Raw genomic sequence first — 17,395 nt, 5'->3', positions numbered from 1 at the left:
TAGTGATAACAAGATTTTCAAGATGGCAGCTATTGTTACCCATACTAGTCATGTCAGATCGGCATAAAATGTCTTGTAGTAAAACCCCATGTTAATAATACTATTCATGTAGGAATAGTGGCAATAATATTTTCAGGATGGCTGCAATGGTGGCCATATTGAACATCAGATCAGCACATTTTCATTTAGGAACACAAAAAAAACATGTGATAAATGAGAGCGTACAGTCTAATTGGCAATCCTGCAAGTGCTTTATGAGAAGTAATGATAATAAACTTGTGCTAATGGATGATGGACAATGGACACAGACTATTCCATAAGCTCTTTTGGTCTATGAAAAGTAGAACTAAAATAGATTGAAAGATTATCAGTTCCTTCCATGATAAACCAGCAAGCACATAATTATTGACCCAGCTGCTGCAGAATTATTAAAACAAATCCAAGCAAACTGGAGAACAATTTATTCTTGATTATATCTGCCCTTTAGTAAATGCAGTAAATAATGACATGGCATCTCTACAAGTCTGACACTAAAACAATGAATCAGTGTCTGGCCCATTATCATCTGCTATACAAAGGTACTACAAAGTTTTACTGCTAATGATCCCTCCCTTTAATTCTTTTCTCTGTAATCCAGATGTAATTCAATTCCAATACATTAAAAGACAATTTATACATATTATTAAATCTGCAGAGAGGGAAGTGCAGAAAAAACTGCATGTATATCCATTTTGTACAACTTAAGCGTTTTTTAATCAGAAGAAAATAAAATAAGTAACAATACAACTTCTGGTAGTCTTATGTTAATCTGTTCAGTCAAACCTAATACACTGATTGTATGTATAAAGTAAACACCTCTTTTCATATGTGTACACCTCTTTTCATATGTGAACAAAAGTCACATCTTTTTCGAATTAACTATTCTTCTATGTGAAGGTATATTTCGATTTATTATATGCTCATTTTTTTTCTTTGTTAACTTTACATTATTATTATTATTGTTCAGTATTTTACAATATTGCACTCACGCACAACTTCATAATGAACTCACATGTGCCCAATAGTGTATTAGGAACTACTCTGATACAATGTTTCGGATTTAGGCTAGCTAGAGATGCCAGACAGGGTCCTTAAAAATAAAATGCAAGTGACAAGGAAATAAGAATGGCAAAAAATATACTTAGTTTTTCATCCTAAATTTCTTCACAATGAACTTTCTTAGTTCTGCAAATCTGAATTACATGAGCCATGTCATGGGTTCTCCGGCTTGATTATACATTTCAAAACTGTACTGTAATTTCAACAATATTCCAAGTGCAATTGCACTCATAATGAAATAAACATTAAATTCCAAAGCTTCTTTTTGATAATTACAATTGAAAGACTTCATATTTTTCCCACATTATGATTTCGAACATTCAATGACAGAACAGTAACACACTTGCAGATGTCAACACGCTTCTCCCTGGCTGCTTCAGTTCAATCTATTTCATGTAGAATTGGCACAAATAAATCCAGCCCATAATCATGAAATTTAGAAGAATTGACAAAAATACCAAAACCTATTCCCTCCAGATCAAATGGAAAAGTTGTTGCAATGTACATTCATTCACAATATGACTCCAAATTTCATTTTTAAGTAGAACAAAATGCCATTTTATTTTGAAAGTTATGTCTAGCACTTGACTAAGTTCACATTTATGTGGGCAGAGTTATGTGTGCATTAATAATGTTGTTGTTGTGTAATGATGAAACTGTGGTTGTGTATTTAGTTTGGAATATAGCATACTTTCAGTTACTTTGTTTCTTGTAGTGTATTTTTGTTTATATAATTAAGCCTTAGGTAAAATAAGAAAATGAGCATATGATAAAAAAGTTACTGCATTTGTATGGGAAAATACGAATTCGTTTTGGCAGATGGATATACTGCACTCCCAAGGTCGTGCAGTATTTCCAGCCAAAAAAACTCATTCATATTTTCCCCTACAAATGCAGTAACCTACAAGTATATATGCACAGGGCTTATTAAAAAAGTTCTTAATATTAATGCACTATACAACAAAGTCCTTTAATAGTAAACAATATATCAATGCATTATCTCAATGAACTCCCAATGCACCTCTTAAAGCATTCTCATTATCCAATTATTAAATGCCTTTTTGTATACCCTTTTTTGTATCTGTTTATACAACACTTTTAAATTTATAGAGGCTTTCAAACTGTCTGCCTCTATGTGAATCTTTGATAATGGGATTCAGCCAAAAATCTGTTGGTGGATGCCACAAAGTTTGGATGCTGTTTATATACCTTGGGCACCATATGGATGGATGGTTTGGTAGTGTTCCACAACTTTTGGACAAACTTTGGAGGCTTAACAATGTCCAGTGATAATAGTGGAGTCAGGCACAGGTGGTACCAAGATGACTGGGCCTTTTGTGTTGAAAACTAATGCATGGAAAACTCTCTTGACAGTCCAGCTATCTTTGAGAGATTTTTTTTCTCATGCTCATTTTCTCTAATCTTATTATTGTGACATTCTCATTCAGACATCTCCAGTCATGCTTTTCCTATTTGGCTATTAGCTGTCTGTTGATTTCAACCCAAGTTTGTTTTTAATGAGCCATCAACAAATACAGGACCCATCGTGCAAAATTTCCTGAGTTTCACATTATTCTTCAATATATTAAAAGCAACCCCCTTAATGGTACCATTTCTGGCTCACCAATTGCAGACAATCTTTAGAATGTAGGTCACTGTCCATGGATTGGCAAACATCTTTAAAATGTTAAAAACACCTCAAAATTTTAAGATATGACAGAAATTACATTGGATCAATATACATTATACAAGTCATAAAGTGAAATGGAGAGTACTCTTAGAATACCTAAATAGCACCTAAAGTTTACAGGATGCTGTTTGCTCATCAGAAGAATTGTTGACATTGATGACATTCTTGCATCACTGTCATTTATCTATGTAACATCACAATACATATATCTGCAGCTGTCCATCATCTAACAGAATGTTATTTTGTCAGGTTCAAGGAAACAAGTTTTAACAAAATATTCTGAACTTTTCAAATACCCATCACAATTATGAGTAATACCTTAAAAAATGAACTTGAATATTTTCTATAAACTGCACCCTTTTAAAAAGTCCAAGATCTTCACAGTTGGAACATCATCAGAAGACAAAAATAAGGTCATAATGGTTGCTGCCATTAGTTGCCACTTATAACATGCATGTGAGAAAATCCTCTTTAATACCTTGTAATTTACCTCAAAGGGCAGGCAGAACATCTGTTTGTGGTTATATTCTACAAATAGAGAACAAGTCTCTGTTTTCTCCTTGAAACAGAATTCCTTATATGAAAAGGTACAACATTGAAATAAATGTCAGGGAGCAGTATTTTATCATAGTAAATTCTGATGCATCAGAAAACTGCAAAAAAATACTTACACTCAAATTGTCATTGTCCTCATGAAGGGCATACGCATCAAGAGACGGCACAATAAACTTGTGGATATCTAAAAAAAACAAGTATAAATCAATATTGTGAGGAATTCCGAATAATGTGTATCACAATGAAAGACCATAGCCTCTAAGCTTTGTTTTTCCAAATACAGTTAATACCTTTGATTTAATAAATCTGAAAGAAATTTAGTCTTTTACATTCATTCAAATGATTGAGAATTATATATATTACAGTTACTGACTAAACAAGAGGCCCAAATGGATCTGAGATTACTTATCTAAACCATCCTTCCACCTTTATATTGCATATTTTTAATGTTACTTTAGTGTGATGAAATAATTCCAAGCATAAAGGTTTATGTATAATGTTCACTTGTTAGTGAAAAACTTGACGGACTGATGATAAAAGCTTATTAACAAAGGTTTTTTTCATGTTAAAAATTCAGCAAGAAATATGGTTGCATGAGTTAACAAAGCTCAGCCAAAGATGCAAGACCCCCTCATTAATATGCAGAGATCTAACATACTACAGAACCTTTATACAGAGGTGCTGCCTGGATTTTATGTATCACAAAAGTAAAAGGAGAGTAGAAAAAAGGAGGGGGAGGAGGACACAGCCATAGCTCAACATTTACCGAACACATCAATATCCAACTTACTTCCTGTGCCATTATGCTAGAGCTCAAATGAAATCAAAGTCTTTTAAAGATATCAGCTCTAGTTGCATAGGCATTAATCTGTTGATTATGAGCTTTTTTTGTGCAATATCTGTGAACGTCCTGTGCTGATGTCCTTCACAGCTTTCTGCCTAAAAAGGAATATATATAGCTAGCTGTGCCAGCTTGAATAAGTAGGTAAGCTATTCTTTATGGTTGTAATGTACAATTTTACACAGCTCATAGGTAAGTATTGTCTTTTGGATACTTCTGCACCAAAATAACATTTTTTATTAACAAAAGCTCTGCCAAAGTTTAATTTTCATAAATCAGTTATTTGCTGTCTATTATGCCAGACTTCTTATCTGCTACAAAATGCTATATTAGGGTTTTAAAACAGATAGAATTTGAGCTGCAGGTCAACATCTTCACATTTTAATTTCAATTTATATTTTATTTATTAAATTTATCTTAAACCTAACAGAGCTATATAGTTTTGTAAATAAGATCCCAAAGGGCTAAATTGTTATAGAAAAGAATTGAAAATTAAACTGTACCTTTAAATTGACTGTATTCTGCCTTTTCTGCATGTAATTTTGAAATAGCACTGAAAGTTGATCTGACCTGCATGCTGTCTGTCCTTGTCCATCCAACATGAACACTGGACTTGTAATCAACATCATTTGTGGGTTAAAAATTACTCACTGGTACCTTCATTAACATATTCCCAGCTTCAATAATCTGATATAGTCCATAATTTTAAAATAAACTGACATCATCCATATCATCAGCCATTATTTGTCGAATTAAATCATCATCTGAAGATGAAACACTTTGGGAATCAGCCATTTTAGTATATATGGCACCAGACTGATACAATTTCAATCAATCAAATGCAGAGATCACCTCACTAATAAGCTTTGGAACTCATTTATTATTCAACTCATCCAGAAACGTGATGACATCAGCTATATTCCAAGTTTGCTCCAAGTCAGATTAAAAATATGGTCACCAAAGCTGTAACAAGTGCAATCAATAAGATTCAAGAGATCACCCCATTAATGTAAGTGGATTCAGTAATTATCAAATGTTTCAGAGATCTTGATGATACATATATGAGCCAATATTCCAAGTTTGATCAAAATCAGATCAAAACATGGTCTCCAGTGAGGTACAAGCTCAGCGAATCTCATGCTTGATTACCTCATTAATTACTGAGGTGCTCTTGATAAGCCCCTATTTCAAGTTTGATCATTATTAAATTGGAAATCATATGGCTAGCTATCAGCCAATCAGATGCAAAAACATTTATGCATAGTTCTTGCTAATTTAAAATTTTTGTGTGAAATTGCAATGGCAAAAGCCCACATTGCAAGATCAGTTAAAATCAGACCAAAATATGGTCTTTATGACTGTAACAAGTTCTGTGAGATCAAGTCATTATTATACATGGATCTCCCTCACTAGTAACCTGTCCAATATCTTGATGATAAAATCACATATTCCGAGTTTGATGCAAGCATAACCAGAATGGCAACAAGCAATTGTTGATGAATAGATGATGTATGACAGCGCACAGGGCAAATTAGGTGATCGAATGCTTACATTATTATGCCTTATTGCAGCACTAATATCTCGTTGTAAGTATTTTCATAGATGGAAGTTTAACTAGAGCTATGTGTAGTGGGCACATTGCAAAGGTCCTTGCTTACTAAAATCTAAACAAATGTTGATAGGCCTAAAAAAAAAAAGGAGTTATATAACTCCTCAAAATTATGATGAAAACTGATGACAATCAAACTCATACAACATGAATATAAAGCATTACATCAAATTTATTTCAAATCATATGATCCCTTGTCCATTTATGCTCCAGAAACCAAACTTTGAATCATGGAAACGTATCTGTGGCCATAACTTTCATAATTACAATGCATGTGACCTAATAATCAGCACAGATCTTTCTATTACAACAAGTGATTGTTTGCTAAGTTTATTTTTCATCAAAATTCTTCAGATTTTCATGAAAACTTCTCGTTCATTATGCTTTTGACACATTACAATAAATAATTTCAGAAGTTAGCCTCAAAATTAGACCTCCTGACCTAACAAATTAAAAAGCAACTTAACCATTACTCTGAAATATTTACATATTCCTCTCCATCCATGAAATCAATTAGTGCTGGGAAAAAAGCTCATTCACAAAATTCTCCTCTGACCCCCAGTGGTCCAACCTTTAACCTCAGTCATTGACATGATGTGGTGAAATAAATGGGACGTTACCAGGTAATGCTTTGAGGAGCTTGGTTTTGTCCGAATTCTGACTTGGTGGGACAGCATCTTCATCATCTTGGGAAGAGTTTTGCTGGTTTTGATGATTATCCCTTTCATCTGACTGAGCTTTCGAGTCTTCAATTTTCCTAAGCATTTGCCTCTTTTCTGAAGAGAAAACAGCTTCATCCTCTCTGAAATGAACACCAGCTCCTAGATCACCACTGACAATTTGGTTCTGACATGGAAAAATAACTTTTAGGGTAACTTTGGAATCTTCAGGTCTTGGGGACTGTTGGCTTTTTCCTGAAGGAACCAAAACTTTGCTGTTTATGAAATTTCTACCAGTTACAGAACCTCCTTTAATTTGGTTTTGGCATGGAAGGATAGCTTTGTTTATCAGGCATGTGGTGTGTTCTTGGCTAGGATATACCATGTCATCTGCATCAAGATCTATTTTACTGATTTTACCATTTTTACCATTATTCATCAAGCCCAAAGAAAATCTACTACCAATATTCTGACTTGGATAGATCAATTCATCCTTATCGAGAAATGTAAAATCATTCAAGTTTTCAGCATCATCAGATATATAGTTCTCATGTATCAAAGATCTGACATATTTATTTATGACCAATTTATTTTCAAGAAATGCAGGGATCTGGTTATCCTCAGGTGTGCTAGGGAACATGTCTTCACTCTGACCATCAAGACCAGGTGATGCTCTTTCTTCTTTCTGAAATCTTACGATATTAATTTCCTTATGATCAACTGATGAAACAAATTTGTTTTCCACATGAATAGTGTTTGGTTGCTCAGATGTTAGACAAGGCATATTTCTATCTTGCTCCACCGTGGCATGCATTATTACTGACTGACATGCATTTTGTCTAGCACATAAATCAAAGACCTTCGACTCTAGCGTGTGACCAACATTGTCTGAATATGCAAGTGCATTGATATTGGAAGGTTCATGATATTTTCTAGTGTTTAGCCAGGCTCCAGAACTCACAACCTCAGAATCTATTTCTTTAGAAGTACCATTATCGTCTTCTTTTATAGTGAAGATCACATGTGTTGTCGTATCTTTCTTAACGTCATCTGTCATACTTTTGCAGTCTGAAACTCCATTCACGTTGGACAATATTTGTTTACTTTCAGATACTGTTGATTTGCTGTTTATCAAACAATGCTTTGCAGAAATATCCATTTCTATTTCTTTTGTCCAATCTTGAAACAACTCATCTCGAACTTTGTCTGGCTCACTCCTGTCTGTGCATTCCGGAAGCTTTTGTTTGTTAGTGTCAACACTGGCAATCGACTTAAGGTTATTAACTCTTTTCTTCCATTGAGACCTGCTGTAAATTCGTGGGAAAACAGTAAACATGGAATTATCTTGGATTTGTTCATCCTGATTACTGCATTTCCACACTGAAGTCTCCACCACTGGTTCTGGGGAAAGAACCTCTAACATTCTGTCTTGATTTTGGCTGATACTCAATGACATTAAGGCACTTTTTTGGGAGACATCTTTTTTCACTGCTGATACACATAAAATAGCAAATTAATTGGTATGTAAATTACAAAATATAAAAACTAAAAAAATTATGTCAGCAAGAGTTGCCAATATAATGTGGTTAGGTTCATATTTCACTAGCAGTCTATCACCATATGAATCTATTTTGAACCAAGGATTGCATAAATGACATGCATAACCACAATAAAATCTTTTATCTTTAATAGTGTTTATTTGTAACAATGCATTAAAACATCTCTAAATAATTTCTATGTTCTGAAAAGTTTCTTTCAAACCACAATGTATATGTTTAACATTTAGCAAGGGTTCCTAGACAGCCTTATTTGCTAGATATATAGTTCAAGCCCTAAAAACTGAAACATCATTATATCAGAAACCCTCAAGACTAATATTTTTAATCCTGCATTTTCCCCTTCTTTAATATTATCATTTTCCCAGTAAACAGAAACCCCTCATCTCTGAATACTGAACTTATTTCAATCCAAAACATCAATTTTGCTTAAAAAAAACTGAAACTCTCTTGAAACTTGGATATATATTTTAGCTGCTAAACTCTTGGCACATGCTGAAGCTGATTAAATATGTTATTAGCAATTACTGTTGCTGGCTGTACTGTGAGACCAAGACCCAGAAGATGTCTCAAGGACATGTGAGGTTAAAACAATACATGTAGTGCACTGGCACACATTCGGGTTGACAAAAGATAATCTGAACAGGCATGTGACCTCGCTTACATTCTTTGCTAATGGAAACCATCAAAACAGTATTATAAAAGTCATACACACTCAAAAAGATAACTGAAGTTTTAGATTCTTAAAATTCTTTGCAATTGCTAAGGATGAGCATTATTTGGCACACAAGAAATGGAGTCATTAACACAGGCCATATTAGTTAAAGAAAGATGTAAGAAGGAAAAACACAGACAATGCTATGTAACCTTCTTCAAGCCTGATTCATCTCATAAACTGTTAACATGATGAATTATATGAAATATTTAAACATTGTGGAGTATGATTCATAATTAAGATGGACTTAAAATACAGTTATACAAATATCTCATACCTCTTATATTTCTTGTGATGAGGATTGTATTCATGTGATAGTATGTGGGTTTTTTTATAGATGGAATGTATGTTATTCAGCTGATTCATTAAATACATATATTTAAAATAAATAAAACAACAGATTTCCTTATTTTGTGCACTCTTACACACAAAGACACTGATGCTTAATAATTACAATCTCTCAATCTCTCCAAATAAGAGCTTAGAAAAATACTTTTTATTTGCATCTGCAAAAACTTCAGCAAACTAAAAACTTCTCAAAACTGAAATTTACTTTTTGTCTAAAAGGTTTCATTGTTAATGGAAAATGACAAAATTGACTAATTTCTAACCTGACAAGTGCACTCGACATCTAATGCCATATTTGTCCAGTGCATATTATGCAATCATTTAATCTTGTTCCAACTGTTCAAAAACACTGTATATTCACAAAACCTAGAGCAAAAGAAGTGTGAAAGCTTTTCGCCAACTTGCCTGATTTATCAAAATCCTACAATTAAATTACTGTCCTAAACTCTGCAAGGTTACAGGTATATCAATCCCTCTCCAACCCTCCAGTCTTGTCATAATTCTACAATTAAATTACTGCCTCAGAGTCTGTACAAAGCTAATATATCTGTCCTACTCCAACATTCATGACCAGAGGTTCTCCAACTAGTACTTGGATCACTGGTGGCCCAGACTGGTATTTGGATCACTGGCGGTCCATGAGCTCCAATGAAATCAGGTGGTCTTTGAAAAGATTGTGGAATAATCAAGAACCGGAACTTTGCCTAAACAAAGCCTTATCTATAGCAATAGACAGGAAAGACTACTGATATTAAAAGACGAGTTGTGTCCTTTGACTTCTAGAACAGAAAATATTAATTATTATTAATTTTTTGTAAGTGTTGCACTTGTATGGAAAGCACTTTACAACAGTTACCTTACAGTACAATCAACATTAGGAAAGATGATTATGTTGTCTGCCAAGACTGTCATCAATCAATGCATGGTCCACTGAGATTCTCAGCATGTTCACATGTCTGTGATAGTCACTGCTCTTGACTTATCAAAATCCTACAATTAAATTTCTGCTCCAGGCTCTGTACATACATGATATCAGTGTATCAGTCCACTAAAACTCTCTTTACATTTCGAAATCCTACAGTTAAACTGCTGCCCCAGTCTTTACATAGTGGCAATACAATGCTTGTCGAAATTCCACAATTAAACAATTGCCCCAGTCTCTCAGTACATAGTGATGAAACCAGTATATCAATCCCTCACACTGTGATTTTTCACCATTGTGCCCAAACTTGTTGGATCATACAACTTTACAATAAAACTTATGTAGCACTTTCTAAATCAAAAAAAAGAAAAACAAAAATATATCTAACATTTATTATCATCCTAACATTCTTTTATTCAAAAAATAATAAGAACAACAATAATAATAATGAGGACTTTGTATAGCGCCTAATCTTTAGAGGGCCGGACAGAACACATTTGTGGACCATATCAGCCTGCAGGCCACGGGTTGTGCAACCCTGCTATATATTTAAAATGCCAAAGAAATAAAGCCATGGCCTAAAAAAATAATATAAAAATGAGTCTCCAGTCCCTTTAAGAATTTTCAGAGTTTCTTTTTGATGAGCCTTGTTATCTTTTATTGAAGCCTAAAATGTTGTGAAGTTTATCAGATTTCAAACATTTGAAAAGCTACTACAGTTATATATATATATATATATGTATATATAATAGTAATAATGAAGACTTTGTATATGGCCTAATCTTTAGAAGCTCTAAGCGCTTTACAACATTAGACAACATCTATAACATAAAAAAACATGTATAATGATATTATTACAGAAAACAAACACCATGAAATTAGAAAACATAAAAACATGCTGTAAATATTTAAGGTAGGAAACATTATTAGGTCTTTAAGTTTGTTCTTGCAGTCGAAATAAGTGAGTTTTAAGAGCACTCTTGAATGGGATCACTGTATTTGTGTCTAGGTTCAGTGGGCAATTCATTCCACGTTGCTGGGCCCTTGTATGCAAAAGAGTGTTGTCCATATGACTTCATTTTCATAGTGGGAATAATGAGTAAACAATTGTCAGAAGAGGATTTGTTTGATTCTGGATTGAATGGATAGCCAGTGTAGGATACAGAGCAGCAGGGATGTGTGCTCTGATTGTGGTTCTCTAAGTATGATCTGAGCAGCTGTGTTTTGAACTTTCTGAAGTTTCTGAAGTAGATATTGAAATGAACCAGACAGAATTGAGTTACAATAGTCCAGTCTTGAAAGTACTAATGAACATACAAGTGTTTTAGTGGCATCAACTGAAAGATATTTGTGAATGGAGCTGATGCGTCTCAGCTCAAGATATGCAGCCTTGCATATGTTCATGACATGTTGGTGCAACATGAGAGTACTATATATAATATTCCCACATCCCCCCTAAAATGTGTTTCCTTTTGTCCGACCATCTGTTTTTCGCTGCTGACCCTAGCACTCTTTTCCCTTGGGTAAAAAAAAAAGAAAATATCAATTTTTAAAAAAATACTTAATTGTGCATCTAACTGAGCCATTTATTTGGGCAAATACAATAGAAAACACATTTTGGTTTTACCTAGCTATATGTATTTCAGAGCTTCTTAAGTTACAGATCATGCTGATAATTTGTGGTTTTTTCTACTGGTATGCAGCAAACCTGGTTTCATGTCAATGAAGACTCTGTTTGGTTTGATGCTTTAGATGATCTTCAATCAAATCACAGTGAACAAATGAAACTACCGCTACTTCTGCCAACAGTGATACAAATACTAGTGATGACTTACAAATTTGCCTGGCACAATCTTACTTGGGACTGTTTGTCAGATTTATTAATCTCATTGCAATGAATAGCCACAATGATTTTACACAAATCATTGTACAAGTTTACATCTTAATTTAGTGCATTTGAATCACCATTAGTATTCCACAAATTCTGCTCAAAATGTGAGGTCCTGACAGAAGAAAATGCACAGCAATGCACTGTTTGTAGCTCAGATCTAAGTGAGAAAAACAGCGCCTCATACTTTAATGCTGTTTGCAGGTATATGGTTTGGCAGATCAAAGTCTTCAATGCACTGCTTTCACAAGCCTTTTTATGAGAGCTTAACAAAATTCAGAGACACAGAATATGAAATACATTGTTCATAAAACCAAGTTCATGTTGCAGATTGTAGACTATCAGAAATCAAACCACCTTATTTTATCCATAGGCACCCCGGAGATATTAAAGAACAATCAAAATACTGGAAGGCATCAGAGTGCAGAGCTTGGCTTTTGTTTTATTCAGTCCCAGTTCTCTTTGGACTGTTGACACATTAACCCCTGGCAATGAGTTTATGTGGCAGGAGGTAGTAGCCTACTGCCGAGCTCTGTAGCATCAAGGTCATGCATGATACAATAAAGTGGATGGGATTATAGAAAGGTAGACAGATGTAGCTCTACAATGATACCAAATAATCTGGAAGTTCTAGTTGCACTACAATATACAGAGGGAAAAACCTCATTTTCTGGATCCGATTTTTTCCACCCAAAATTTGCCCGTGATTGGAATCCAATTTTGTGTCCGGATTTTAGACTTTTTGTTCTCAGATCTAAGGCAGACCGGTATGAACTGCAAACAGACAGATGAACCTTTGCAAAGTTGGATAAGATGGGCATTTGGAATAAAGAGTGGTCATGATACAAAAATAATGGGTCCATTAAGCAAATAAAAAAGAAGAAGAAAAAAGAACTTCAACTTTTACCCCTCTGTTGTTTCTAACACAACTAGGCATTAGGTTATTGGAAAATCACCTGGAAGTTGATGTCTTAGGATGTATTCAGAAATAGCTGTCTAAATGTGTTTCATACTTGAATTTCAGGTGAAAACGACAAAAACCTACAGGGGTTAATGTGTTAAAAGCATTACTTACTGCTTGTAAAGGCAATATACATCTTAAATTTACAATCAATTTCTTCTCAGGATTTACTGCATTGTGAAGAAATGTTGATCAAGTTCAGTCATATTTTTTCAGCCTTGTATGGAGATCAGCATATATGTCTGCAAATTTACATCAATTGATACATCTGCATGATACTGTTAAACAAATTGGACCACTTTGGGTATATTCAAATTTTCATTTGAAAGTATAAATGGTAGACTTGTCTTTTTCATGGAACACAAAATCCTGTTGTTCAGATTGTCAATGAAACAGAAGTAGGAATATTCTTTCAAAAACTAAATGCCAGAAGTTATCATCAAAAAATTACAGGGACTATATTTGATGCTGCATACATTGTTGATAAATAGCATTTACAAGTACCTGACATCAAATATCTTGCTGCATTAAGTCAGTCTGTAGATAACTTTGCACTCGGCAATTGCTATGTATTTTAATGGATTTTACTAAATGAAATTCTTAATCACAGTGTAAAATGTAACACACATTCAAGAAATTCTTGCTGTTCTTTATTCATTCAATGGTGTAAACCAATGTGGAAAAATTATGTTTAAAGTTAAAGTTTATCCACTGTGCTGCTGCTTGATGAATGACTGCAGATGCACTCCTGCATTCTTTGCAATTGTACATAAATTCACAAAAGATGAAAAATGTGCATTTGTAGATGAAACCACATTGGTTCATGCATGTTTGAATCACATTATACATGTACTGTGAAACTGTCTGATCATTTTGTAGCCATACCTCTTGAAAACAATTTTGGTCTGGGTTTTTTAAATTAATTTTTTCAAAAGGTAAGAGATGTATCATACTAAGACCTAATACCATGGAAAGTGATTGAATTAGTTCTTTAGTAAACATTGTATCGGATGACTTTGATAATATACTGGTTATGTGTATTTGTAAGGACAAGTTTTTGTATAGCTTAAAACTGTTTTACCTGTAGACTGAAATATTTGTATTTTTAGGAACATAAACAGATTAAAGACAACCAATAGTTATTTTGTGTTTATAATCCATGTCACTCACTGACAAAATAGCCAAGTCAGTGTACAATCACTTAAAGAATTTCTTTTATATGCAAATAGCTCAGTTGTTTATCTAATCTGGCTGATATTTCATACAAGATATATCATTAAATTGGAAAAGACTTGCAGAAATAGATTACATTTTATATTAAACAAGGACAAGAAATCAGTTTAATTTGAAATATATATTAATAATGTTCTTATTTAAGTTCAGACAGAGAAATGTTGGAATAATACATTGTATGTATGTAGCAGCTAAGTACAACTGTTTAGCATTTATGCAATAATTGAAAATGTATATACATATATTTAACTAGAGTGCATTATCAGATGCTATGAATCAAAAACAAAATAACATTTAAATTTAACTTGTTTCTTACTGCACATGATATGTAGTCAAAATGTATATTCAACATTTCAACAGGAACTGCATGATCTCATGCAGGAGCTATAGCTAGCTGCCAACTTTCAACTTTCATGACTGATTAAATTATAATGCAAGCTTGCGTGCAGGTTTATGTAGAATTTTAGATTTTGAAAGCTTGCCGACTTGGATAATTTCCTTCTGCAAGCTTGAATTTTAGATTTTGCAAGCTTGCAGGCTTGGAAAAATTTCTTTTGCAAGCTTGAACTTCAGATTTTGCAAGCTTGCAGATTTGGAAAATTCCTTTTGCAAGCTTGTGCAAGCACCCTTACTAGCTTGTGCAACTTCAACTAGCTTGTTGCAAGCTTGTGGTAAGCATGCATTTTGGTTTAGGATGCCAGAGGAAATTCTGACTCCAATAAAGGGTATGTATAAGATGCTTCAAATTTTTTGATGTAATACACATGATACATATGCATTTCAGATTCTATAATTTGAACCCCATTAAGCTGGTTTTAAAAAAAAATTGCAAAAATTGGAAACCAGATTTTGAATTTCTTTACATATTGCAATTGTACATAATCTGGAAAAATGTGACCTAAAGGGTTAGGAGAAATCTCCCTGAGGACTGTTCCAGTAGAGATGTCAAAACTGTGGTAAATTTCTACTGGGTACCCATCAGTCCAAACAACAGGTTACCAGGGTACATGATCAAAAGGAAATTGTATTAAATGTGAACCTGAACTGCTTTGTTGTAGATTTACATGTGTCAACCTCCAAAAGATGTGTAAGTGTAATTATTACTACTATAAGTGGCAAAAAAGCATAATCTGAGCATAACAAGAGTATATATTACATGCCATCATTACAGAAAACTATGAAAAATGTACATTTAATTTTGCTACTTACCTGGATCTGCAGATAAATTTTTTGTCACAAATCAGCTAAAAATTCATGTGTATTAGTAGTAAGGACAAGATTAGGCACAAAATAAATTGATAAATTATTTATGCACAACACTCACTTCGACTATTCTACATGTGTACAGTAACTTTTGTAAATTGTCGTAAAGTTCAAAAATCACAATTGTTATATTATCCTCAACCTGCCATGGTTCATCCCATAATGACGGTCTGGTGCAACATGTTTTTAGGTTTAACAAAATCCCTCTTCTCAAACATTTTTCAGTCATATAATATACATCAGTCACATCGATACATCCTTCTTTTTTTTTTAATAGTTATATCTGGCACCACTTTTTTTGAATTTAGGCTGGTCTGCTATGTGTGTAGTATCATAACAGAATTAATCTAGAGCATGTGGTTTCACATTCAAGAACCTGTCTGTTTTCTTGGAACTGTTTGATGTAAAATTCAAATTTATGCATGTGAATTTTTATTCAATTTTTTTTCATTGTTATTAAATAACAAAGGTTTTTTTCCTTTATATTTAAATATTTCAGTGAAAAATTTCATTTTGTATAGTTGTCTATTTCGTTCATTTTTTCCTAACATAATAAAAGAAGTGCATGTTATGGTAGCCAAGTTTTTGTGTTGCCTTTGCCTTGACAAAAAATATGTCTTGGGTTTCCCATGTATAAAATGGGTCCAGTAAACAAACGTGAACAGCGGCCCTGACTTGAACAGCTAACACTCACTCCTGGGCCAAAAACTGGAGCTAAAACTAGCATTAGTTTGAATTGTAATATGTATTTAAATTTTATTTTGTCAAATCAAAATTTAATCAGTACTTACTGTCGCTGCTGACAAAAGGTATTGACCTAGCTAATAACATCAGGATCTCAAAACAGGGGCGTTTAAGTTGCGAGAAAACTGGCGCACGAGTCATGGACAGGCACGAAGTTATGATGGTCGAGTTTGAAATATCAGCATTGGTTCTTAAATAAGTTGCATGAGAAAGGATTATACTATTGTATTATGATATAGTACATGTCTGACAAGTAAATTGTAAGCAACCTTATAAGCCCCTGTGATGATGAGTAAATGCATACACCACATGAGCCTCAAACTGTAATTATTAGTCTGCCTCAATCTGAACTTAGAAAACGTTTTTTAAAGGGTAACTGGTTGTTCGTTATGTTACCCTATTATCAATGGGAGAGTACCCGGTATCCATTGGCATCTTTATCCAGAAGTAGTCAAATTTGGAATATGCGATTTGACTTGCAGGTATTTCATCAGTTGTGCAGTTTATGTGTAGCTCTGCTGGTAGAGCAATTAGACTCATAGTCCAAGGGATGCATTTTCAGGCTGGGTTGGCTGCCTAAGTGTGCCCTTGGGAAGATCGTTCCTATTTTCACAGAGTGAGATAGACACTGTGTTAAAAGTGCCATCTAATCCAAACAACAGTTATGTATTTTGCCTTTGCCTTGTCAAAGTAATCTACAAAAATCCACCTTACAGAATGTCTCAAATGCTGTAATCAGAAAAAACTTGTACCAACTTTTTCAATTACATTTCAGATTTCATTTTTCAACAGTTCAAAACAGAGCCTGCTAACTTAAATTTGGTGGTGAACAGGAAGTGCATCAATTCAAAGAGAAAAATCTCCTGGTGAAAATATTGTTGCAGACTGGCATATGAATGTGCATACATGATAAAATTCAGATTGCAGTGTTATGTTAAGTACACATTTTGTTTGCTTTCAATTTTCTGCAACAGTGAAAGAATGGTCTTCATGTAAAACAAATTTCCTGCAGTATCTTTCATTATGACCTTAAAGTTTATAGAATAAATGTGATGTATTAAATATAACAGATACATACATGCATGCATGCATACATACATAATCGCACACACACATACATATATACATACATACTCTAGTTGTTATTTTTTTCATGTGAGAAACCTTATTAAAATATCAATAATTGTACTAAAATATGCTTATGATTACTAGATTTGAATATGATCTTACTCTGTTTAATTCTTATAAAAGTTGTATGTATTCAATAAAAACTAAATACTATGGTCGTTTTGGTTGTTTTTGTTCATGGAGCA

At 33.6% G+C, this 17,395-nt stretch overlaps 1 protein-coding gene across 1 annotated transcript in view; it reads right to left on the bottom strand.

Moving 5' to 3' along the window:
* Positions 1-17,395, bottom strand: part of LOC149795307 (uncharacterized) — a 50,722-nt gene that overhangs the window by 5,839 nt on the left and 27,488 nt on the right. The window contains exons 3-4 of the mRNA XM_089965045.1: positions 6,414-7,943; positions 3,460-3,527 (exon numbers count right to left, since the gene is read on the bottom strand). Coding sequence (XP_089821171.1) covers positions 3,460-3,527; positions 6,414-7,908 — 1,563 coding nt within the window. The 5' untranslated portion in view covers positions 7,909-7,943. The remainder of the gene's footprint in view (positions 1-3,459; positions 3,528-6,413; positions 7,944-17,395) is intronic.

The sequence above is a fragment of the Sinohyriopsis cumingii genome, chromosome 7, assembly GCF_028554795.1.
Source record: "Sinohyriopsis cumingii isolate HCF-2022 chromosome 7, ASM2855479v2, whole genome shotgun sequence".
In the NCBI taxonomy this organism is placed as follows: Eukaryota; Metazoa; Mollusca; class Bivalvia; order Unionida; family Unionidae; genus Sinohyriopsis; species Sinohyriopsis cumingii.
This window is presented reverse-complemented; position numbering and strand designations above follow the sequence as displayed.